At 55.9% G+C, this 25,733-nt stretch overlaps 1 protein-coding gene across 1 annotated transcript; it reads right to left on the bottom strand.

Annotated features, from left to right (window-relative positions):
* Positions 1-664: 664 nt before the first annotated feature.
* Positions 665-24,246, bottom strand: C1QL4 (complement C1q like 4). Its single transcript, XM_075903404.1, has 2 exons — positions 23,183-24,246; positions 665-1,424 (listed from the first exon to the last, which is right to left on the bottom strand). The coding sequence occupies exons 1-2, from the start codon at positions 23,744-23,746 to the stop codon at positions 1,245-1,247; spliced, it is 744 nt and encodes a 247-aa protein (XP_075759519.1). The 5' UTR covers positions 23,747-24,246; the 3' UTR covers positions 665-1,244.
* Positions 24,247-25,733: the final 1,487 nt, after the last annotated feature.

The following is a 25,733-nucleotide window of genomic DNA, read 5'->3' as shown; positions in this document are numbered from 1 at the left end:
ACCCCCCTGAGTCTATATAAAGCAATATTTAGGACTGCCCCACAACCCTTCATGCAAGAGACTTGTGGGGTGTAGATGGGGGTTGAGTACGGGGCAGAAGAGAGGAGGGGCAGGTGGTTTCTCCCCGCTTTGGAGGGTGGGGAAGGGGGCTGGATACAAGGGAGTGAGCTGTGAGGAGGGGGTGTTGGGATGCCCAATTCATACCCCAATGCCAGGGGGCAGGCAGCTCTCTCCTGCCCTTGGGGTGCAGGGGGAGAGAGTCAGAGCAAAGCACAGGAGCCATTGAGGAGGAATTGGGGGGCTGTTTTCCCCCCGTCCCTGCCCTGCCCCCAGCCTTGGGCAGGGTCACTGCATGGGTCAAATCATTGGAGTTTGGGAGGCTCTGGAGGGTGCAGGGGGAGATTTTCTGCCCAGGCTGCTAGTGTCAGCCCCCCGATCCCATTGTGGATCCCACCCCGAGGTTGGGGGGAGCAGGGCCCCTTCCGAACTGCAGCCTCACAGCCCAGCGCCCCCCTCCACACCCGACCCTTTCCGTCCCAGGATCCCCCCCATGTCATCAGGGGACTGGGAATGTCTGGGGGGGTCCCAGAGCAGATGCCCTAAAGCCCCTAGTTCCCTCTGCACCCCTAGATACAGTCACCCCCATTCCTCTTGGAGCTAGGGGGTCCATCCTAGTTCATTCCCCTGCAGCAGGACCCTGAGGTGACAGCTGAGGGGTGCAGAAGGGGTCAGTCCAGGGGCCCCGGGGCGAGGGCTGAGGGATGCAGCCGGGGTCAGTCCGAGGGCCCCGGGGCGAGGGCTGAGGGATGCAGCCGGGGTCAGTCCAGGGGCCCCGGGGCGAGGGCTGAGGGATGCAGCCGGGGTCAGTCCAGGGGCCCCGGGGCGAGGGCTGAGGGATGCAGCCGGGGTCAGTCCAGGGGCCCCGGGGCGAGGGCTGAGGGATGCAGCCGGGGTCAGTCCGAGGGCCCCGGGGCGAGGGCTGAGGGATGCAGCCGGGGTCAGTCCGAGGGCCCCGGGGCGAGGGCTGAGGGATGCAGCCGGGGTCAGTCCGAGGGCCCCGGGGCGAGGGCTGAGGGATGCAGCCGGGGTCAGTCCGAGGGCCCCGGGGCGAGGGCTGAGGGATGCAGCCGGGGTCAGTCCGAGGGCCCCGGGGCGAGGGCTGAGGGATGCAGCCGGGGTCAGTCCGAGGGCCCCGGGGCGAGGGCTGAGGGATGCAGCCGGGGTCAGTCCGAGGGCCCTGGGGCTCAGTCCGGGTAGATGATGAAGCCGGAGAAGGTGCTGTACTTGTTGGTGTTGCCCCCATGCACCTTCCCCCCGTCCAGCTTGACGAAGACCTCGTCCCCCACGTCCAGGTGCAGGATGACGCTGTTACTGGCGTAGTCGTAGTTCTGGTCGGCATCCTGGGCGATGGCGCTAGCCCGCACCTGGGGGGAAACGCGGCATTAGGTGGAGTGGGCGGAGCCTGCAGTGTATGGAGGTCATGCAAGATTGCCAGGGACAGCGCCCCCTACTGAGTCCCCCACCCCCTGCAGCACAGCGCCCCCTAGTGCCCAGCACAGACTGCCAGGGACAGCACCCCCTGCTGAGTCCCCCACCCCCTGCAGCACAGCGCCCCCTAGTGCCCAGCATAGACTGCCAGGGACAGTGCCCCCTGCTGTGTCCCCCACCCCCTGCAGCACAGCGCCCCCTAGTGCCCAGCACAGACTGCCAGGGACAGTGCACCCTACTGTGTCCCCCACCCCCTGCAGCACAGCGCCCCCTAGTGCCCAGCATAGACTGCCAGGGACAGTGCCCCCTGCTGTGTCCCCCACCCCCTGCAGCACAGCGCCCCCTAGTGCCCAGCACAGACTGCCAGAGACAGTGCCCCCTGCTGAGCCTCCCACACTCTGCAGCACCGTGCCCAGCATAGACTGCCAGGGGAAAGTGCCCCTTGCTGACCCACCCCCCAGTGTCCCCTCTAAGCTGCGCACCTGTGGGGCTGCGCACTAAAAACGTTAGGTCCTTACACGTCATTTTAAGAGCCACGTCACAGCGCTCACTGCTCCCCGCCTTGCTGAAATGGAAGGTGAGTGGTGGCGGTGGCCGGTGGCTGGCGGGTTCCTGGTGGCAGGTGGCTGCCCTTTTGCTCTGCCTGGAGCCAAGGTGCATGAGGTGAGGCTGCTCCAATTGGAACAGGCCTCGTGAGGCTGCCGCTTGACTCCAGCTGGAGCCAGGGTCGCCCGCAGGGACTGGGACCGTGGTACTAAAAATAGCACCGCACACAGCCTCTGCTTCAGCCCCAGCACACGGTCCTGCCCTGGGAGCAGCTGGGGCCAGGGCTTCTGGGGCCAGACTGAGGTACTAAAAATAGCACTGCAGCCCCAGCTCCATCCCCACAAACTGCTTTCCACGTCAAAGACAGAAAGGGGCAGGCAGAGAACTAAGGGGAAGGAGTATGAGGAGAGTAAGGGGCTCGTGCTGGGGCGGGCAGGGCAGGAGAAGAAAGAGGAAGGCCCCAAGGGGCAGGGTGGAGTAGAGACAAATGCCAGGGGGCCAAGAGGAGACAATGAGGAAAAGGGCAGAACAGGGGAGGGGAGGTGTAATTGTGGGTGGGACAGGGTGATGCTGGGAGAGGAAAGGGGAGGGACAATGGGGGCAAGAGGGAGGAAGAGGAGAGGGGAGCAGTGGGTGCTGGGAGAAGAGGGGGTGACAGGAGGGGTGAGTGTGAGGAAGGCAGGGGATGGAGCAAGTGATGGGTGAGAGTATAGAGCGGCATGAGGAGAACTGGGGCAGAGGGTGGGGAGGGGTGGGCACCAGGGTGAAAGAGAACAAGCAGGGCAGGGGCAGTCAGGGAAGGGGGAGGCACCAGGAAGGTGCAGGTGCCAGGGGATTGTGGGAGTGAAGCAGAAGGGCAGACATGTGGAGGGGGAGGGACGAGCACCAGAGAGAGGCAGAGCAGGTGGGTAGAGGGAGGTGTTAGGAGGGGGGATGGGGAGGGGTAGCTACAGATGATCAGAGTGGGGCACAGGGGGAAGAGAAGGGCAGGTGCAGTGGAGGGGGGCAGGTCCCAGGAGAGCTGAGGGGAGTGAGAAGGGCAGAAGCTAGGACAGCAGAGGAGGGTGAGGGGTGGGGGGCAGCAGGCACCAGGGGAGCAGATGGGGCAAGGGGAGGGCGGGAGACATGGCAGCAGAAGGAAAAGGGGGAGATCGATAAGATATTTATGAATAACTTGGGTGCCAGGATGGCACATCCGAGCAAGCGCCCAGGGACTCAATACTGGCACATAAGACACAATTCCACTCATGTGTGGGAAATCTTAGAGGAAACACTGCCCCCCAGCCTCTGCAGCACAGCGCCCCCTAGTGCCTAGCACAGACTGCCAGGGGAGAGCGCCTCCTGCTGGCCCCCTGCAGCACAGCGCTCTCTAGTGCCTCACACAGACTGCCAGGGGAGAGCGCCCCCTGCTGGCCCCCTGCAGCACAGCGCCCTCTAGTGCCTCACACAGACTGCCAGGGGAGAGCGCCCCCTGCTGGCCCCCTGCAGCACAACGCCCTCTAGTGCCTCGCACAGACTGCCAGGGGAGAGCGCCTCCTGCTGGCCCCCTGCAGCACAGCGCCCCCTAGTGCCTAGCACAGACTGCCAGGGGAGAGCGCCTCCTGCTGGCCCCCTGCAGCACAACGACCTCTAGTGCCTCGCACAGACTGCCAGGGAAGAGTGCCCCCTGCTGGCCCCCTGCAGCACAGCGCCCCCTAGTGCCTCGCACAGACTGCCAGGGGAGAGCGCCCCCTGCTGGCCCCCTGCAGCACAGCGCCCTCTAGTGCCTCGCACAGACTGCCAGGGGAGAGCGCCTCCTGCTGGCCCCCTGCAGCACAGCGCCCCCCTAGTGCCTCGCACAGACTGCCAGGGGAGAGCGCCTCCTGCTGGCCCCCTGCAGCACAGCGCCCCCTAGTGCCTAGCACAGACTGCCAGGGGAGAGCGCCCCCTGCTGGCCCCCTGCAGCACAGAGCCCCCTAGGAGCACATACAGGTCAGGCCTGTGTGCCAGGGGAGAATGCCCCCTGTGGAGCCCATGCCCTGCTGCCTATCGCACAGTGCCCCCTAGTGGAGCCTGGGGTAGTCAGCGCTACATCTGAAAGGTACACAACCCATACGAAGCAGCCCCACCCTCCATACCTTGCTCATGTGCCACCCTTTCCGGTCTGCACCCCACCCTGCCCTCGCTCAGCTCTGCAGCACCTGCATGGGGCTGGGCGGTGGGATGGCGCAGGCCCCAAAGGTCCCAGCAGAGAAATGGAGCCACAAGCCAACAATGAAGGGAGGTGAAGGGGTTCTGGCTACCGTCCGTGTGTACTAACCCCCCGCCTCCTGCCAGGTGCTAATCCACAAACACGCCAACCCCTCTCCCTGAATATCCCCCCTCCCCACGCAGCTCCATCGTCACAGAAGCCTGCAGCCTCCCTGGACTTTGCTGCATCGACCAGCTGGCGGGGATGGCAGGACCTGGCCAGCCCCGTGCCCTGGCTCCCTCATTAATTGGCTGCCCCTCGAGCGGGAGGCAAGTTGCACCAGCAGGTGTTAAAAGGCCTGGGAATTTGGGTCTCCAGCCAGACAGGGCTAGGAAAGAGGCACCCTGCTCTGGCCCCTGGAACAGATGGGTGGGGTGAGCCCCGATCCTGCACCCGCTCCCACGCGGGAGGGCTCCGGCGAGCCACCCCTCACCGCACGGCAGCCACTGACGGGTGTGGGAGGGCAGAGATGGCCAGAGCCCCACAGCAGGGACCCAGCCTCTCCACTGGTCTCTGGCCCTGAGCAACTTGGGGGCCTGACAGCTGCACTCCTGGCCTCAAGCATCTCTCTGCTGCAGAGCTGGCGCCTAGTAGGGGAGGGCTGGGGGCTGGGGTGGTCTTGTCTTAGCCTGGCCTAGCACAGGCCAGAGGCTGAGCGCCAGGGCCCAATTAGTGTGGGTCCCACCCCGAGTTCAAACTTCCCCACAGAGGAGAATCCAGGGAGGCAGCAGGTCTGGGGTATTTGAATCACACCCTGTCTGGGGTAGAGGGTGTGAATAGCCCCTGGGCCGTGGCTCTGGGAGGGGTGCATTGCCCCAGGCAGTGGGTATGGGGGTATGTGAATTGCCCCCACCCCAGGCAATAGGTTGGGGGGGGGTGACTCACTCCCATCCCTGGGTCAAGACAGGTGAACTTTCCACTGGCAGCTACAGCCCCCCCCCCCCCCCCCCGATCCTGCCACTCTGCTCCCAGGCTCGTGCATGTGTCCTGGCTGCAGCTGCCCTGGCACCGGGGAACTCCAGCCCCCTGGGAGCCTCAGCCTTGAGGGTCAGGACCCCCCATTTGATTGGCTGCCTTCTCCGTTGTCCCGCACCCTGGGGATGAGCAGCCAATCAGAGCAGCTGCTGGGGAAGCTGGCTGAGCTCCCCTGTTCCCCCAGGAGCCAGGAGGGGCTTCTGGGTTGGGGGAGGGAGCAGAAAGATCCCAGCCACTCAGGGCTGCTCGGCTTCCCCCTCCCATTCTGTGACCCCCCCATGACTCTTTTTCTCCCTGAAATACCAGGTGGGGGGGAATCCCGGGCGCTCCCTCCCAACGCCCCAGGCCTGGCAGGGGGGGTAAAGACCCAGTCGCTGCAGAAGGAGCAGAGGTTGTGACGGGGGGGAGGGGGGTAGAATTTATGTGGGGGCATGAGTCATCACTGGGCTGTGGGAGGGGCAGTTGGGGGGCTCTGAATGGATTGTGGAGGGGTTTGGCGAGAAGCTGGGTGGGGGCTGAACTCACTGCGCTCGATATATTTGGGAGATCGGGAGCGTCACCACAACTCAATGGACTGACTAAACACCTCCCGTGGTGTGGGGCCAGTCTCGGGGCCTGGCTGGGGCCCTGAGGGTGAATCACCTCTATATTGTTACTATCTAGAGAGGAATCATTAATAAGCTAAGCAGAGAATGAATACAATTATATTATTAATTCGTAATTAGCAGGGCACAGTCATTACATTTATGCAGTATAGTATTAAAATATACCACACTATATAATAATAATTAACAGCACTATGTTATGAATTATGTAATATTTCCTATAACTATCATATCCTCATGATATTGTTGGTTGTTAATTCACTAATTACATAGTATGTTAAATATAAATAACAGAACCACACAAACGCACACCTGAGTTATTTGTGAGCGTGCAACAGAATGAGCAGCTCAGGACACCCCCCCCCCGCCCCTTGGTCACATCCATTTGGTGCTCAAATGGAGGCTCAGGGCCAGATCTCTGGTCTCCTGGGGCTGGAGCTGCTTTCAAGAACACACCAAATGGTGTGAGACCCACTCTGTGCTCCTAGGGGGCTCAGCGCTGCCTCCGGCAACACCTCCATTGAGCCACATGGCTTCACCCAGCTTCCTCCGGCTCCTGCCTTAATACAAACCCTTATTCCTAGCCCCATCTGCTTGCCTTGCAAGACACGGGTGTAATATAGTTGGGTTCTGGGGTCACCACAGAGAGGGTCAAATCTGAGCAAATTGACTTACAGCCCAAGACTGGGAGTCCTCCAATATACAGCACCCAACCAGTCACAGAGAGCCCTGCCGTTTGCCACACTGGCCAGCAAGAAGTCACCCAAACAATCCCCTTAGCTCTTCTATGCCACAACCTGTACCACTCCTTACACAGAGGAGAGGTTATGAAAACCAATCTCACCAAATGCGAACAGATTCTTCTGATCCTAAAGGACCAACCACTTTCCCAGGTCAATTTATACTTTAGATCATATCCAAAAGAGCACGTTGTGCCAACCCTTTAGAATCTAAAATCTAAAGGTGAAAGAAAGAAAGAAAGAAAGAAAGAAAGAAAGAAAGAAAGAAAGAAAGAAAGAAAGAAAGAAAGAAAGAAAGAAAGAAAGAAAGAAAGAAAGAAAGAAAAGGAAAAGGAAAAGGAAAAGTTGGGAGTAAAATTGTTAAAGGACTCAAATCACATAAACCAATTACAAAATTCTTGGTGCAGGCTTGTGGCAGAAATGGATTAATCTGCTGTCTTATAAATCTCTGGAACACATCCTTTGTTAGGATGGGTTATCAGTCCTGCTGGGCTCAATTCATAGCAAAGATGTTCCTGAAATGATGAGCTGCAATGAAGACAGGAATGAAGACAAAACTGGAGGAACCCGTAGTGCCCTCTTTATAGCCTAGCTCATGCAGAGGAAATCTCATGGTTCTTCTTGTGCAAAAGTACCCCCCCATGGAATTTGTCGCACGAGCAGGTCACCTGTTCATGCCTGATTCAATCCTTTTTAGGCAAGCAGCCGTGGCTTACATGCTGGTCTGAACGTTCACAGCAAAGTTCTTCAGATGTGGATTGGCACCACTTAAGGTCCATTGTCAAAATACTCCGATCCACTTGACTAGCAACCCTCTCAAGCTAGGTGGACTGAAGCCTGTTGATCATCTCCCAGAAGCAAATATATTAAATACAAGTGCCAATACTCATAACTTCATGTACAAAAAATGTTATGTGCATATGAATAGTATAAACAAAATCAATGAATCATCGGCTTTCTATAGACACCTGACTTGGCCCACTTTGTACAAGATTTGGTGCAGACTTAGAACAGGGGTTGCAACAATATGTTGCATGTTCATCTGAGAATCCAATAACACCACAACTGGAAAACCAACCCCCCTGCTGCAGGCCATTAGTCAGCCGTGTTTGGTCCTGAACAGCACCGTCAGAATGCTCTTTATGAATGTAAAAGACTGGAAAAGGGCACATGAAACCCACACACCTGCTGGGGGTGTTGCACTGTCCCATCTGGTGGCACCAAAACCACTTACAGAGGGAATAATGAGTCTGTTCTCCAGCCTTAGCTGAGTACCAGCTGGCTTTTTAGATCATGCACTAAGCTCCAGAGGTCCCAGGTTCCATTCCGCCTGTTGGTGTTACACACATGTATTGCCCATCTATAAAAAGGAAAATAAGGACAACCTAGGAAATTGCAGGCCAGTCACCTAAACTTCTGTGCCAGGAAAGATAATGGAACAAATAATTAAGGAATCCATCTGCAAACATATAGACGATAATAAGGTGATATGTAACAGTCAGCATGGATTTGTAAAGAACAAATCATGTCAAACCAACCTGAGAGCTTTCTTTGATAGGAAAACAAGACTTGTGGATAAGGGGGAAGCAGTAGATGTGGTATACCTAGACTTCAGAAAAGCATTTGATATAGTATTGGCCCATGACCTTCTTATAAATAAACTAGGGAAATACAACCTAGATGGGGCTAATATAAGGTGGGTGCATAACTGATTGGCCAACTGTTCCCAGAGAGTAGCTATCAGTGGTTCACAATCATGCTGGAAAGGCATAACAAGTGGAGTTCCACAGGGATCAGTTTTGGGACCAGTTCAGTTCAAAATCTTCATCAATGATTTAGATGATGGCATAGAGAGTACGCTTATTAAGTTTGCAGATGATCCAAAGCTGGGAGAGGTTGCACGTGCTTTGGAGGACAGGGTTAGAATCCAAAATGATCTGGACAAACTGAAGCAATGCTCTCAGGTAAATAAGATGAAATTCAATAAGGACAAATGCAAAGTGCTCCACTGAGGAAAGAACAATCAGTCACACACATACAGAATAGGAAGTGACTGTCTAGGAAGGAGCACTGCAGAAAGGGATCTAGGGTCACAGTGGGCTTAAATTGTAGCATGGGGAGGTTTAGGTTGGACATTAGGAAAAACTTCCTGTCTAGGTGGTTAAACACTGGAATAAATTACCTGGGGAGGTTGTGGAATCTCCATCACTGGAGATAGTTAAGAGCAGGTTAGCCAGTCACCTGTCAGGGATGATCTAGACGGTGGTTGGTCCTGCCATGAAGGCAGGAGACTGGCCTCGATGACCTCGCAAGGTCCCTTCCAGTTCTAGTGTTCTATGGTTCTACGCGGCTAATTTTGGAGTATCCAACGTGCCGGAGTAGGTGCTAATGGTGCAGAGGGAATTAATTGTCAGAGGGAATCTCTGCAGTGCAATGAGCGGGGAGGCCTAGGACTGCTCCTGGCATGACTTGGAGCCTGCCTGATCTTTGATAGGAGCGTTAAGTATTGATATTGCGAGGGCCTTACTTCCCAGGGGCTCGACGGCCGTAGAGCAGGGCCATGTGGGAAGATACGGCAGCTTTTGCCTAAGACTCTGCACTGGGACCCAGGAGATCTGCCAGAGAGACCCGGGAAAGTCCCGTTAATCTCTCCAGCCCTGCGTGCCCGATTTCTCAGTTTTCACACTGAGCTCCGTGGCCAGTGCCTGTCCCTCCAGGGACGTGGGGAGGGAGGTGGCGAGCACAGCTGGGGCTCACAGCAATAACAAATGCACCTTGCATGTACATTACTCATTTGAGGCCGGATCCTCCCCAATTTAAGCTGACATCAGCCTTTGCAAAATCCTGGCCTGGCAGCGCCCTGCTTAAGCACGCATCAGGCTTTGGTCTCCAAGCTGAGATTCGACCTCTTTGTTATGTTTGGAGAACATGGCAGAGCGGCATCCCCCCCCCGGCTGCAGCGTGTCTTTCGGTGCCCAGCCCGGGGAGGGGGACTCCGGGCCTGGCACATGAGCGTGTGTGACAATGAATTTTAAACAGGTCCTTTCAGAAATGGCGCCTTGCCGCTGCCTGTCCCACCACGAGGCATGATGACGTGACCTCACCCACCTGCGCTCTCTGACATCCTGGGGCCCAACGCAACCCACGGCACATGGCCCAAAACCGCCGGGAGGAGAACCTCGAGCCCAGCCGGGGTGACAGGGGAGGGGTTGTTTTTCAAGGCGTTTCTTCGGGTCAGTGGTCACTTTTTCCCATTAGGATATTAATAGGAAATATAATTAAGGTCTGTTGATAATTGTATTTGATCATTGTCATATTTTCATTATTAATCACTCCCAGTAATAGATTTTACACACGCTTCATCCTAGTGCAGATGATGCGGCTTGTGGAATTTAAAACTAAAACTAGCCAGGCGAGGGAGGGGGAAGGAGAAATGGGGCTGTTCGTAGAGGATCCTACACCTGCTTGGCTCTGAGCCACAAAGGGATTTAGGCACCTAACTCCCACTCGCTCGGTGCTCAGGGGCTTGCAGGATCCGACCCCGGGGCGGAAGGGGGTTGCTGTTTGTTTGTTCTCTGTGTCGTCACCTTTTCCTGGGGTGCGGGTGACCCGCAAATGCTTCCTGTCTGGGTGCAGCTGTGACATTGATGGACAGTGGAGGAGGCTGCTGGGGTGTGGCGCAGGGACTCACTCGGTTGCCTGGCATCCAGGGGAATTGGCCGGGGTGCAACCTGGCCTCCGCCACGTGAGCGTGGTTGGGTTTGGGGGTGCTGACCTGGCCTCCGCCACGTGAGCGTGGTTGGGTTTGGGGGTGCTGACCTGGCCCCCGCCACGTGAGCGTGGTTGGGTTTGGGGGTGCTGACCTGGCCCCCGCCACGTGAGCGTGGTTGGGTTTGGGGATGCTGACCTGGCCCCCGCCACGTGAGCGTGGTTGGGTTTGGGGGTGCTGACCTGGCCCCCGCCACGTGAGCGTGGTTGGGTTTGGGGGTGCTGACCTGGCCCCCGCCATGTGAGCGTGGTTGGGTTTGGGGATGCTGACCTGGCCTCCGCCACGTGAGCATGGTTGGGTTTGGGGGTGCTGACCTGGCCCCCGCCACGTGAGCGTGGTTGGCTTTGGGGGTGCTGACCTGGCCTCCGCCACGTGAGCGTGGTTGGCTTTGGGGGTGCTGACCTGGCCCCCGCCACGTGAGCGTGGTTGGGTTTGGGGGTGCTGACCTGGCCCCCGCCACGTGAGCGTGGTTGGGTTTGGGGGTGCTGACCTGGCCTCCGCCACGTGAGCGTGGTTGGGTTTGGGGATGCTGACCTGGCCCCCGCCACGTGAGCGTGGTTGGGTTTGGGGATGCTGACCTGGCCCCCGCCACGTGAGCGTGGTTGGGTTTGGGGGTGCTGACCTGGCCCCTGCCACGTGAGCGTGGTTGGGTTTGGGGGTGCTGACCTGGCCCCCGCCATGTGAGCGTGGTTGGGTTTGGGGGTGCTGACCTGGCCCCCGCCATGTGAGCGTGGTTGGGTTTGGGGGTGCTGCCGAATGGGTGGCAGTGGGCAGGCAGGTGTGACCACAGGCAGCTGGTGCCTGTGGGAGGAGGAGGCACGGGGGGGGCATGTGGGGGCACCCCATGTAGCAATTAAAATGTAGGCGAGAGCATAGGGGGCAGGGCCCCCTCCGGAGCGCTCCTGCCAATCATCTATGGGTGTGAGCCTGGTTTTAACCACTGCAGCTGCCAGTCCCCCTCTCCGGCTTTTTCCTCCCTGGCTCCTGATGCTGGCTGCGATGTTTCCCTTCCCGTTTCTTCCTGCTGGGGCCTGGGCCAGCCGTCACTGCACAGTGGGGGGGTCAGTGCTCCAGCGCCTGGCGCTGCCTCCCCCAGCCAGGGGCTGTGCATCGCCCGGCACCCAGCTTCTCGGTTCAGCGGCCTCCCCGAGCCCTGGTGGAAAACCTCTGACGACGGGCTGAAGCCTTGATGCGGCTGCTCGCCGGCTGCCTGTCACCGCGCTGAACAGGATCAAACTGCTGGGGACAGAGGGCAGCCACCGCCTGGGAGGGACAGGGCTTCGCGGAGCAGATTTAGGGCCCCTTCTCTGAATCCGTCTCTGCCCGGAGGCCTCCACTCCCACCACCCGTTCAGCTGGCTCCAAACTGAGCCTCCCCCATCCGCCTGGCCTCTAGGCTGTGCTGGGGTGGTGGAGAGGGGGAGTCCTTTGTGAACTGAACCAGACTTGGGAAGGTCTGCAAGCCCAGGCCTTGCTCAACATCCAGGAATTGTGCCTCACAAGTGCGCTCCTAACGGGCAAGCAGCAGGGCCCCCATTTCACAACAGGGGGGAAACTGAGGCACGAAGCAGGCCCGTGACCCGCTCATGGGCACACAGCAAATTGGTGGCAGAGCTGCTGCCCCACAGTCTGAGCCCCACACTCCCTGCATCAGGGCACCCCTGGGGTAGCACTGGGGTGCAGGGAAAGGCCTGTGGAAAGTTCACCCCATCTGTCCTGGCTCAATGACAAGTCTCTAGATTGCCCCATCAGACCCCATTTGCTCAAACTCCCTGCAGATCCCGAACCTGGCACCTCCGCCCCCCCCCCCCAAAGAATTGAAAATAAAATAGTCAGAGCCCATCGCAGCGTCCTCCCGGCATGTTTCCTGCAAGGCCGAGATGAATTGCCTGCTGCTGCCACCCCGGAATCCCCCTCTGCAAAAGGAAGAAAGGGTTTGATTCTTGGGGTTCAGCTGGAATTTCTCCACAACCCCAGTGGGTCCCTAGCCCACAGCCTTGCATGACAGCCCAACAGGCAACGCCTTACCTTGTGCAAATACACCGATCCTGCCCCCACCCTGAGAAAAATACCATGGGCTTCTGCACCCCCTCTTCACATACAAACACACACTCAGTAACACAACACACGCACATCTGCCCACCGGGTGCGGGACCAGCATAACCACACACACACAGTGAATATCAGAACACACTCGCCTGCTCCCACAGCTAGACAGTCACACAGACACACACAGACGCTGGCTCACTAAACAACGCACATTTTTGCACCCAGAGAGTAACATCATTACAGGTGGCAGGAAGATGCTAGTAGCACCATTACAGACACCCCCTATAATCCATGGATGGTAACATTTCGCCAGACCCACACAAAGTCACTGCGGGGCCCGTGAGGAAGTGAAGAAATCATTGTTTTTGGGGTTTTTTTGTTCAGTGGCTCAAAAAAAAAAATCCAAAAAAGAAATGTAGTCCAGGGTGAATATTTTGTTTAGTTTTTAGGTGGATTTTTTTTAAAACCTTTTGATTTTTACTTAACTCCAGGGACATTTCAAAATAACACTGTGCTTTGGAAACAAAAAAACGTCAAAATGTTTTGTTTTGAAAATGGCAACACGAAAAAACTGTTGGACGGTTTAGAAATCCCCACCCTGGAGCAAAATTATTGGCTGAGTTTGTCACGACATTGCGCTTTTCAGTCAACAAACACGTTGCCGAAAAATTTTGCCCAGTGCGAGTCCTCTGCGTGATGCAACAGCAGTTCTCAAAGGTGTGTGTGTCTGACTGGATCACTTGCAAATGCCACACGATCTGTTCCAAGATTCCAAGGGCCGCTCGAGGCAGCGATGAGCAGATGCTACTCGTTTTGGTAAAACCTGGAAAACTCCTTTTCACTTAAATCTGCCCCCTCCCAAACACCCGTTTGATGCCAGCGTCACCATGTTCTGCCCACCCCATCAGGGGTCCAGAGTGTGACCTAGTGGCCAGAGCATTGGGCTGGGACTCAGGAAATATAATTTCTGTTCCCGGTTCTGCCATTGGCCTGCTGGCTAACTGTCGCATGGCATACCCATGCCTCAGTTTCCCCACTTGTACAACGGGGAACCATGACACTGACCCTTGTAGAGCATTGTTGAGGCCTGCTGGAAAGAACTAGAAAAGGGCTGGGCAAGCTTAGTATAAATACACAAGCAACAGCCTGGATGGCCCCCTCACATCCCGGGACACACACACAAATTCACACACACGGAATCCCACACGCACAGACTCATACCCCAGCTCTCTCCCCCTCACACACACAAATCAGGTGCCTCTGTCTATCTTGGAGCTGTCCTTTCCCTCTTCCCCATGCTGGGATTCAGCTGGTAGAAGCCAAGCGAGGAGCAGACTGGAATGGGGGGGAACTTGTCTTGGGGGGGGAGCTGGGTATTGGGGGCTATTTATCATTTAGAGCTGCTGGGGGTTATGTGGCTAAAGCCCCCCCGCAAAAAGCAACTTTAATGAATTTGCTCTGCAGCCAAAGCTGGGCCATATAATTATCCCCATTGCACAGATGGAGAAACCAAGGCACAGAGACAGGCAGTGACTTGCAGAGCCAGGAGCAGAAGCCAGACATCCTGGCTCCAGCTCCCCGGTTCTAATCGATTGGCTTCACCCCTCTCAGCCCCCCATGCTGTGAACCCGTCAGTTCCCACATGTCCCAGGGCCAGTACTTGGACAGGAGACCCGGGAGGCGCATGCCTTGATTCCGTGAGAGGTGTTCTGCCATGTGGGTCATGCTAAACCCACTGCCCCAGCGTACCACTAGGGGGCGCTGCACTGCAGGAGCTACCGTCATGCCCCTGGGCCGGGCGCTGGCTGGCAGACCTGGGGATGTAACCCTAGAGTGCTGGGTTCATTCCAGCTTAGTTAATTGCCGTCTGCCTTCCTAACCTTCCTCAGTCATTACAAGTGGGCACAGGCTAATGCCTCATGCTACTATTTTGGAGATGCCCAGAGGCCGCAATGATGCAGGGGGATCCAATACAGCCCAGACAGAAGCTGGATTAGAGAGGTCGCATTCAGTCCGGGGCAGAGCCCCTTGCAAATCTGCACCCCAAGACACAGGCACCTGAAACCAGAGGGCATCAGTGATTGGCTGAAATCCAACATCCCATTCACAAATAGAGCCACTTGTTTGGCTCTTCACAAGCTCCCCGAGTTATCTGTGTCCTGGGCGTGAGTGCCAGTTGTGCATTCCCGTCCAGCCCCTCGAACCCCTGAGCACTTAGCAGACCTACACAGAGACGACAACGTTCAGCCGGCACTGACCTGCAGCTGCCTCTGGGGTGGGGTAGAGCAACTCTTTAACGGTGACAAGCAGCATGCGCCAGGAAGAAACCCAGCCACACCTGGGGTGTGTGTGATCTTGTCAGACTGGGATATGAGCCCACCACGCACTGTTGCAACCACTGTTCTGTGTTTGCAACAAATCGTGCACAAAGTGGGCCAAGTGAGGTGTCTATGGAAAGCTGAGGAGTCGCTGGTGCAGGTTATACTGTTCCACAGGTGATGTGATGAGTCTCGGCTTCGTGCTTGTGGTTCAGATGTTTGCTTTTGGGAGACACTCACTGGCGGCCTGTTGCGAAGAGGCTGTTAGTCAAGGGAACAGGGGCACTTAGCTGTCAACAGGCCCTGGGAGGTGCCAATCCACAGCTGATGAGCTTTTCTGTGTATGTTCAGACCAGCATAGGAGCCACAGCATGCAAAGAACTGAGTCCGGCATGGACAGACCTGCTCCTGTGACTCCAGACTCCATCTTAGGATTCACCTCTGGAGAAGCTTTGCTAGGAACTGAAGCTCTGAACAAAGGATTGAACAAACGACCCATCTGGGCTACCGACTTGACTTAAGCCGGCAAACTTTGCTGCTGGTGCATGTATGTGATTCCTTTAACAATTTTAACTCTTTCTTTCTTTCTTTCTTTCTTTCTTTCTTTCTTTCTTTCTTTCTTTCTTTCTTTCTTTCTTTCTTTCTTTCTTTCTTTCTTTCTTTCTTTCTTTCTTTCTATGGATAAACCTGTGAATGTTGGACTCTAAAGCTGGGCTACTAAACATGCAGCCCCCGGCCGGTTTGTTTGCACCCCACAAGTGGGAGCCCAAACAAAAAAGCAATCAATATAATGGTCTTCTGTTGATATTCATTTTAGTAGTTAAATTCCTGGACTGTCATTGCTTCTTAAAAGTGCTGTCATATGGATAGAAATCAGGTAAATATTGCATTTTATTAATATCAGCAGAACTGACTTAAATGGGGCCTGTGTGTTGTGTAGTCTCGCCTTCATCTTTGTATTCATGCTCATCGGTGTGAATGAAGCGATTTGCATTTGCATGTATATGCAGCCACATTTAAGTTGCGGCCTTCGGCATGAGTATCATTGTGGTCCCCAGGCCTTCCAAAGTTGAGGAGCCCTGCTCTGAGGGGTTGGCACAGCGTGCTTTTGGGGTAAGCTCCAAGTTATAAATTGACTTGGGAATGTGGCTGGTCCTGTGGGATGAGAAGACCCTTTTTTGATTTGGTGAGACTGGCTTTCACAGCCTCTCGTCTGCAGGGGGTGGTACGGCCGGTGGCTTGTTAGCCAGTGTGGTGACCAGCGGTGCGCGTTGTGACTGGTTTGGAGGGCCCGCAGTCATGGGCTGTCAGTCGCCCTGCTCTGAGCAATGTGCCCTGCATCGATACTCTCAGCAGTGCTCCCCCACCCCCATGTTACAGGAGCCCGGTAGCTGTTTATGACGGCCGGGTGTGGACCAGGGCTTGTCACCTTGTTCTGGGGAGGCAGGAAGGGCTGGTGAGAGACGCTGCTGTCTAGGCGGGTGATGAGCGCCTCCTGCTGCCTCACCCAGTTTTCCCCCCGGCCACCCGGCTAGCGAGCTGGCTGAGGTAGGCTGAGCTGACAGGCTCGCAGCCCAAGCTGGCAGGGCGGCTGACTTGGAGGGGGTGCACGCCAGCGAGTCTGAGTGCGATGCGGCACTTGCAGAATCCCTCTGGAGAGAAGTCGGGAGGGATTGCTGCCTGTTGATGAACTGACTAATTCCTCCAGCGTTTTCTCACCTAGACAGAGTGAGGAATGCGGCTTCCAAGCGCTCCTGGGGCAGATTTCAATTAGAGGCAGAATTGGGCTGGGGGAAGGGGGGGAATAGATCATAGTTCCATGTCCTCTGCAAAAGGAGAAAGCTTTTTCCTTTACTCCAGGGCTCTGATCTAAGCCGACTTGTCAGCTGGGTGCAGGCCCCAGGTTCGTAACTCAGCGTCCTGGCTCTGACCCTGGCCGGTACCAGGTGAGATGGAGGGAGCCTGCCTTGGTGGTCTCCTCTTCATCCCGCATTGCCAGAGATCAGCATAAATCCGGCGCCGAGGCAGGGGTTAGGAGCCAGGACTCCTGAGTCCTTCTCTTCACTCCGGCAGGGAGTGGAGTCTAGTGGTTAGAGCTGAGGGGAGCAAAGACCTTGCCAGAGGCTCCATGCGCGACCTTCGACCAGCCGCCTCGTGTTGTGTTCCTCCTTTGTAAAATGAAGGCCGACGCTAGGGAGCCCAGGAAGGGGCCGTGTCGCGGTTCAGGGCTGCTCTGAGCGTGGCCTGTGCCCTCCCGCCCGGGGGGAGACAGTGGGCTGGGGGCACGAGACGCCTCCGTCCCGAGGCCACGCTGCCATGTTCCTCTGCAGACCCTCCCCCAGGATGCAGGCTTTGCTGCCAGCCGTCTATTTTGTTGAGTGGTTTTCATGCTGGTGGATCCCACTTGATTGACAGCGGCCGAGAGGGATGGGGGCCTATTTACTCACCCTGGGGACAGCTGTGCCGGCAGCCTGCCCCTCTGACCTCAAGAGACCCGCGCGAGGGGCAGGATCAGGGTGCAATCTCCACGGCCCATTTAATCCTTGGCCTCTCGCTGCAGCTGCCAATTAGCACCAGCCCGGACAGCTGCCTCCCTTCCTAGGTCAGCTGAGGCCCAGCAAACTCGTCCCCATGCCTGTCAGACAGGGACCAGGTGGGAGCGGGTGCCCAGGGGGCGGCCGGCTCCGAGTCCTGCCCCCTCCCAACACGGCATCTTGGAGCTGGCTAGTAATTACTTTGAAATCTCACTCCTCCGACTGTCAGCGCTCGGCAGCACCAGGCTCGGGAGCGCGCGGGGCCAAGCGGCTGTCACTTGGGAGCTGGCGGCGGAGGTGCCGAAACGGGGGCCCGGGCTCCAAGTTCTAGTCAGGAGGACCCTGGGAGGGAGAGTTTGTCCCAACACCTGGGAATCACACCAGGATCCCCCCAAGCCCGGATCCTCTGCCCAAACCTAGCCCTGCCGTGACAAGGTGGCGTCTCCAATCGGCTTGTTTCCTAGCCCCTTGCACTTAAGAATGTGTGTGTGTGTGTGTGTGTGTGTGAGAGTGAGTGTGTGTGTGATTCCTAGCTCCTTGCACTTGAGAGTGTGTGTGTGTGTGTGAGTCCTAGCGCGTGAGTGTGTGTTTGATTCCTAGCTCCTTGTACTTGTGTGTGTGTGTTCGTTGTGTGATTCCTAGCTCCTTGCACTTGAGTGTGTGTGTGTGTGGGTGTGTGATTCCTAGTCCCTGGCACTTAAAAGTGTGTGTGATTCCTAGCTCCTTGCACTTGTGTGTGTGTGTTCGTTGTGTGATTCCTAGCTCCTTGTACTTGTGTGTGTGTGTTCGTTGTGTGATTCCTAGCGCCTTGCACTTGAGTGTGTGTGTGTGTGTTCGTTGTGTGATTCCTAGCGCCTTGTACTTGAGTGTGTGTGTGTGTTCGTTGTGTGATTCCTAGTGCCTTGCACTTGAGTGTGTGTGTGTGTGGGCGTGTGATTCCTAGTCCCTGGCACTTAAAAGTGTGTGTGATTCCTAGCTCCTTGCACTTGTGTGTGTGGGTGTGTGTGTGATTCCTAACGTCTTGCACTTGAGTGTGTGTGTGTGTGTGATTCCTAGCCCCTTGTACTTAAAAGTGTGTGTGTGTGTGTGTTCTGTGTGAACTTGAAACACTTTCTGGCATGGCATGATTGCCTCTGAAATCCACCAGTCTCCCACTCCTGGGGTGCACTGACCTGTCCTGCATGTTCATGAGCCGTGCAGTCGGTGTACTGAAAATTGTGGGTTCCAGGAGGACAGGATGCGGATGGGGAGGGGGGGGGGCAGATCTTCTCCTGGCTTTATAGGGGAAAAGGAGTTTGTGTCTTGCTGGTGGGGGGAAGGAATCCTAGCTGGGAAGAGTTGTGGTCTCCCTGTCCTAATCCTGTGGGATGCAGTGCTGGACGGGGGAAATTGTGAAGGACAATGGATAAAAATATTTTATTGTGAGTCTCTCTAAGTGCCCATCAGCACCCAAATCCGGCCGCCGGAGGGTGGATTTATAACAGCTGCCCGCCCGCCCTGTCTTGCTGATAGGACATAAATACCACCAAGGTTCTAATTCCCTGGTAAAATAAGCAACATAAATAAAAAGTAAAAAAAGGGCTTTGTTAGACCTAGGAGAGATGGACGGGTGGGCTGTGTGTGAGGGAGGGGATGTAGTCTGTCTGATCTTGTTTGACAGGAGGGTGTTTTGGTATTAAAAATAAAATTAAAAAAAAAAACCTCACTGACAAATTGACTGCAAACAGGTCCCCGGGGACTCATCGAACGAACCGATCTCGCTGGCTGCGCTGTCCGTTTCTAACCCTCCCGACATTTATTATTTAATAAACAGGCGATTCTTCCTGTTGGCAAGCGGCGGGAAAGAGGCGAGGAGCCAGGAGTGTCATGTGCCCCCCCAAATGTCACCGTTAATCTCGCTAAACAAAATCAACCCAAACTTTGGGGCCAGTTTTCAATCCGAGCTATTTCCAGCCCCCCGCTTTCATTCTACTCGAGGAACAGAACGGACAAGGCTAGGAGGTCCTACTCTATGGGGGGGGGGGGTCCTAAGAGGGGGCTTTTCACTATGTTACAGTCCGGCCCGGCGCTGAAGTTCAAGGAGCTGTGTCACTTTACACCAGCTGCGATTCTGGAAGTGATTTTCGGAATTGATTATCGGGAGCCTTTTACCTAATCAAGGTGCCCTCTGGATACGCACTAAGGGTCCTGATTCTCTGGCAGGGAGCCTCAAAGGAGCTTTTCGCAGCCAGGTTCTTGGGCTGATTGCAGGGGACAGGGTGAGTCAAATGGGAACGTCTCACATCAGACTCATTTTAGGTGGCAGCTGGAAGGAAAGTCGTTCCCACCACCCCAGGGCAGAGCTGGCTGCTGTGACACGGGGCGGGGAGGCCTGCTGAAATAGACACGGGAGAAGAATTGTACGGCCCCCGACTGCCCCAGCACTAGGCCACGCTCCCCGTTGCCCGGCCCCTTGCACCCATGTCTACTTTGCACGGAGGATGTGAAATGTACCAATTCTGGCTATAGGGAACTTTCTGGGTGTCTGGCTGGTGAGTCTTGCCCACATGCTCAGGGGTTAGCTGATCGCCATATTTGGGGTCGGGAAGGAATTTTCCTCCAGGGTAGATTGGCAGAGGCCCTGGAGGTTTTTCGCCTTCCTCTGTAGCATTGGGCACAGATCACAGCTGAAGGACTCTCTGCATGTTGGGGCCTTCAAAGTATTGGAAGGCTTCAATATCTGAGACATAGGTGAGAGGATTATTCTAAGAGGGGTGGGCGAGATTCTGTGGCCTGCACTGTGCAGGGGGTCAGACTAGATGATCATAATGGTCCCTTCTGACCTTAAAGTCTATGAGTCTATGAGTCTATGGCCACATTTCGCCCTGGGTGTAAAGATTTGCACACAGCAAAGAAGGCGCACGGGCTACGCTCGGCACCGGCATAGATATGGAAAGAAGTTACTGCTATATAACCCGGGGGTGGGGGGGTTGGCGTTAGTGCCTGCTAATCCCACGGCTACAGCATTTGTGGAGACGCTTGGCGATCAAATGTAAATATGTCTATTGATTCGCTCGAGAGACACAACAGAGGGCTTCTCCGAGGTGCTGCTTTCATTAGTTGAGGCAGCCGGTGGGAGGGTGAGGCGGATGCATTTAAAGTTTGAGATCAATGGTTGATTTATCTTTAATAAATGGAGGGTATCCAGGTTGAGATTTGAAACGCTTACGTTTTCGCTCCACTGTCTAGTTATTCTCTTTAGTGAAAACAAAAGAAAAGCATCACCCGATACTAAATATTTTAAGCCCGGCCTTTGCGGGGCTCGCTGGGCGTTGGAAAAGCAACCCAACAAAATGGGAAATAAACAGGATTTCTCGGGGCATTTTTGTTTGATTTTGGGCCAGGTTCAAGGTAGTAGATTTTTAAGCACCTGACCCCACCTGCTTCTTTTGGAGAAGGTGCTAAATAAAACATGTGGAAGGGAGGAGAAAATTTGATCTGAGTTTATTGAAGGCTGAATAGGAGAGAAAGGGGGAAAAAGACAAATGATTCTCCAGGGATGAAAATTCTCAGGTTTTTATCCCTCCTGTTGGGGAGACAGGAAATTTTGGAGGAAATTTTGTGAGTATAAATCTGTCAACATGGTGAGCAGGTATCTATTGTCATCCATACGTATCTATAAACATACTCGGAAAACATATCACTACAGTAGGTCTATGCGTGTAAAGTATTTAGTGCTATAGAGATGCATATAAACTATTAAACATTTTATGCACGTAGATTTTATACACAGCTCAACAAAGTATTATGCATCATACAATCTGTGCAATACAGGTGCATAAAATGTTTGTTAGAATTATGTTTAGACACCCCATTCAACTATTATAAATATGATATAAGCATCCTGTAAAGTATTTAGGTTATAGACAGTGTAATGCAGCAGCAACACACAGTGGGGATGTGTTTCTAATTATTCTGTGTACAGAATAATTTTCATAGAATATATTCGACTATATACTGCTCTATACAAATATTTGATGTACATTCCATATTGCACATACACACACAAAATGAATATTTCATAAATATCACCGCTGGATGTATACATTTCCCTGTGCATCGTTGGTATGTTTTAACAAATATTACACACACAAACGTTCATATGTCCTATATATTAAAATATACTTTGCACATACACACACACATGGAATCACCACTTGCACTCGTATAATATCTCTCCTCTTAAAACATCAAGGCAGATTCAGCTTTATGTCTTAGTTTTTGGGGGGGTTTTGCTCAACAAAGAGCATATTTTGAAAACCCATTTCCACTATTCCAATTCCTTTAAATTTGAAAAAATAAAATAAAAATTGAACCACTTCTCCCTACCGCACCCCTCCCATTTGATTAAACTTTACAAACCCGTCGCTTTGCGTTCTGACCGGGTGTGTGTGTTTATTTGTGGAGTTGCTTTGATTGGTGTGTGTCTATTATTTTGTGCTGTTTTGGGGCAGTGGGGGGAAATCTATTTTTCTTCTAATAATTATTACAAGACGGTTTCCTCCACTCCTCACTGCCCTGATTCTAATAACACAATATTTTACAAATAAAATAACTCCAGGCTAACTTAAAAATAAACACCTCTGGGGCAGATGCTGAGATGTTTGCTTTCATTTTTCAAAGGAACGGGGAACCCTGCCCCTCCGTTCTGACGGGCTGAGTGGAGATGAATTGCTTTGCCCGGATTGTCTTGTTTTCAAAATGTTACCGTTAGGAATAATTAAAACAAACAGGTCAGATCCCAGGCCCAGGTGCCTGGATGAGCAGCTGGTGGCTAATCCTACCCCCGACACAGGGTCACAAACCTAAAGGGACTTTCTGGACCCGGAAGGATCCCAGGAACATTAATCTAGTTTGCATGTCAGGCTTTAGCAACTCTGTTTTTGTCTTTCAAAAGGAATATCCGTCTGCCCATCCCGCCGCTGCCCCCCCCCCAGCGATGTGAAATACATTTTTATCATTTAAAACCCTCCACACAGTTAGTGCCTGTCTCAAAATAATCCCTGGGCATTGCAGAAAATGCATGTTGCTATTACCCGTGTTAACAGGGCAAGGCCGTTAGGAACAGAAGGGGTCGTGCCCGGTGTGTGCACAGGTGTGATTTCTATTGGGACACAGGGGTAATGGCTGGAATTTAGAAAGTGCCCTGTTTGCACTGGTCTGGAGGGGCTGTGCGGCCATTCCCTCCGGGACCCACTGCTGGCCTTCCTCTCCCCAAAGCGCTGACTCCATCCCCAGCGGAGCTCTGGGAAGGCTGGGTGCAGGGGGGGAGTGCAGGTGTGCACACTGGCAGGGTGAAACCAGGGGGGCATGTGCTTGGAGGTAGCGTGCAGGTAAAGCCATCATCTTTTTTTGGGGGGGGGGGGGGTTGGGAGAAGCTGGGACCTATGGGGGAGGTGAGAAGAGTCAAAGGGAGTTTCAGATAAGGTGGAAGGAGACAATGTTGGGGGTTGCAGCTGGGCTGGGTGGAGTGGATGGAACCAGTGGGGAGGGGGTAGGCTGCAGGTGGGATGGGCGGAGCTAGTGGGGAGAGGGGAGGCTGCAGGTGGGGTGGGCGGAGCCAGAGGGAGGGGGTTGGCTGCAGGTGGGCTGGGCGGAACCAGAGGGACTGGGTAGGCTGCAGGTGGGGTGGGCGGAGCCAGAGGGAGGGGGTTGGCTGCAGGTGGGCTGGGCGGAACCAGAGGGACTGGGTAGGCTGCAGGTGGGGTGGGCGGAGCCAGAGGGAGGGGGTTGGCTGCAGGTGGGATGGGCGGAGCCAGAGGGAGGGGGTTGGCTGCAGGTGGGCTGGGCGGAACCAGAGGAGAGGGGGTAGGTTGCAGGTGGGGTGGGCGGGGCTAGTAGGGTGGGTGGAGCCAGCAGGCGTCAGGGCGGGGTGGGGACTGTCTCCTACCTGCCCGTTCTTCATGAGGTCAGCCCACATGCTGGTGCCGTCGCCGCCGCGCATGAGCACGTGGTAGGTGAAGAAGTAGATGCCGGGCAAGGGGCAGGTGAACTTCCCGCTGGACGGCTCGTAGTAGTTCCCCACGTTGGTCACCACGTCGTCGAAGCGCAGGACCTCGTAGCCCTCGTGGGGCTTTCGCAGCCCGGCATAGAAAGCGATCTTGGGGCTGTAGAACGACGGGATGTAACCCCCTGGCCCGGGCCCCGGCGGCCCCGGTGGCCCCGGTCTGCCTGGTTCCCCTGCCGGCCCGCGTGGCCCTGGCGGTCCTGGCGGGCCCGGGGGGCCCCGGATCCCAGACTTGCCCTTCCTCCCTTGGTCCCCTTTGCCCCCCGGCAGGTACGGGGGTGGGGAGATGACGGCCAGCTCCTGGCTGGCTTCAGCTGAGGCCGCCCTGTGGGTCTGGGGCGTGTAGGGGTCGCAGACCATGCGGCAGCTGCCCAGCATTTCGTACTGCGCAGTGGCCTTGGAGCTGTGCACCAGCAGCGGGATGGCCACCAGCAGCACCAGCACCATGGCCACGCCGATGGCCGCGCCGATCACCCTCTTCTTGCGGCTCAGCCTGGACGCGGCCAGGGCGAGGAAGTCGTCGTCGCTTTTGGAAGTAATGGTGGAAGCTTCTCAAGAGACAGAGCCGGGCTGGGGGGGGGAAGGCGGGGAGGAGGATCCGGGGCCCCCCAAAGAGTCAGCAGAGGAGAGACGGCCCCGGCGCGGTGCCCGCGAAGCTTGCCCAGCAGTGCCCTCTGGCTCGCCCTGCTCTGCCCACGGCCTCCGCGCTTGTGGACTCGGCACCGAGAGATGGGAAAGTTGCTGCCAAGTTGCCCGGCAGCGAGGGACCCGTGTTCTCTGCCTCCCTCGCCACCTTTCCCCACCACGCGCTCCACTTGCCGGAGACACACGCTCCTTTCCAGGAGACACTTTGGATTGCTCGCACTTGACTGGCCGTGGCGGCAGCAGCAGCAGCAGCAGCCGGAGCGGGGAGGGGGGGTCGGAGCTAGCTGGGAGGAGTGTGAGTGTGTGCGGAGATCTATCTCTCTATATATTTTGTCTTCCCTGCTTGTCTTCTTGAGAACCCAGCTGGTGACCGTAGCAGCTCCAGGCTTCTCCTCGTGCCAGATCATATGGGCATCATCTCGGTGCAGCAAGACACCAGCGGGAAGGGATCCCAACCTCAGGTCCTCCCCCCTTCCCCGCCTCCCCGACACCCCCCACTCCCGGTGCTCAGCAGGGAGGGAGCAAGAAGGCAGGTCTGAGGAGCGGGAGAGGCCGACGGGTGCGCGAAGACAACCAGAGCCACCTCGGGTGCTTGGCGAAGGAGGCACGGAGCCGAGGCTCGGCACAAGCCCCGGGTGCCTGGAGCCGTAGCGTGTCGGATCCCATCCATAGCCGGCTGGCTCCCTGGGCATTCACAGGAGTGAGAGGCCGGGGGTCCGAGGGCATTGTCCCCCAGTGCTGCTGGGGGGGAGACGCGGCTCATGCATGGAAACATCACGTCTCTTCCGATAAGGCGCGGAGCCGGCGGATGGGTGACCCCTCCGCACTCATGCTGCTGGGCCCCTTGGGCACCGGTGTTATTTGGCTCCTGTGACTGCTCCGTACCTCCCCCTCGCCCCCGCCCTCGTTCTGGGCCGCTAATCCGGCTGCTCCGGCCCCCCGCCCCAGCTGGAGTCGTGTTGAAGGCTGTGTTTTATATGCTGGGTTTGTATCATTCCCTTGCGCAATTAAAGCACTTTACCTTGGTGCCTCCCCGGCCTCTGTCTGCAGAGACTGATTAACAGCTGACAGATCAGCTACAGGGGCTGCAAACCATCACAGTCATTAATTAATCAATTACCTCCCCCCCCCCATCCAGAGATCCTGCCGCTCAACCTTGCCAGACACTGTAGCCGGCGTGACAGGCAGGGCTCTGCGTGTAAACGAACACGCACCAGCGTGTGAGCCAGACGTGTGAGCGTTTATGCCGCACGCGCATTTACACGAGGGACAGGTGTATGTGCTTCGCAGGCCATTGAGGCCCAGTGCCTGTCTCCCACGCAGAGCCTCCGCCGTGCATTTGTGCAGAGTGAGGGGCACTGAGGCCGGAGCCCCACGTGATGTGCAGAACTCAGCTCAGCCGTCATCGTGAAGCTGCAGCTGGTGCACCCAAAACTGCCCCTTCCCCAAGCCAGAGCGTCGTGGCCTCGGAGTGATCCACACTCGCATCCCGGCCGGAGCTGTTCTCTGGCTGCCCGACCTAGTGCTGGCTCTCCGAGTGGCCAGCACGACTGGGTGACTTCATATTCACACACCCTGCTTGTCCCTCCTGCAAGGGACCATTCTCCAGAGCAGGAGACACACTCCCCATACTCCAAGCCCCTGGAAATCGCTAGTTCCTGCTGGAAATCTTGGCCAGACCGTCTGTGTGCTTGTGCGTGCATGCTCGTGTGTGCTTGTGCACGTGCCGGCACGCGTGCGCGAATGCTTGTGCATGTGCATGCGTGTGTGCTCACACGTGTTTTCTTGT

Source organism: Pelodiscus sinensis, chromosome 19 (assembly GCF_049634645.1).
Source record: "Pelodiscus sinensis isolate JC-2024 chromosome 19, ASM4963464v1, whole genome shotgun sequence".
Classification (NCBI taxonomy): domain Eukaryota; kingdom Metazoa; phylum Chordata; order Testudines; family Trionychidae; genus Pelodiscus; species Pelodiscus sinensis.
Note: the sequence above shows the minus strand (reverse complement) of the source record. Positions and strands in the feature narration are given on the sequence as shown.

Coding starts and splice junctions, on each gene's coding strand:
- C1QL4 (XM_075903404.1), bottom strand. CDS start 23,746: ATGGTGCTGGTGCTGCTGGTGGCCATCCCGCTGCTGGTGCACAGCTCC. Junction 1,425..23,182: donor ACCTCATGAAGAACGGGCAG/GTAGGAGACAGT, acceptor GTTTCCCCCCAG/GTGCGGGCTAGCGCCATCGC.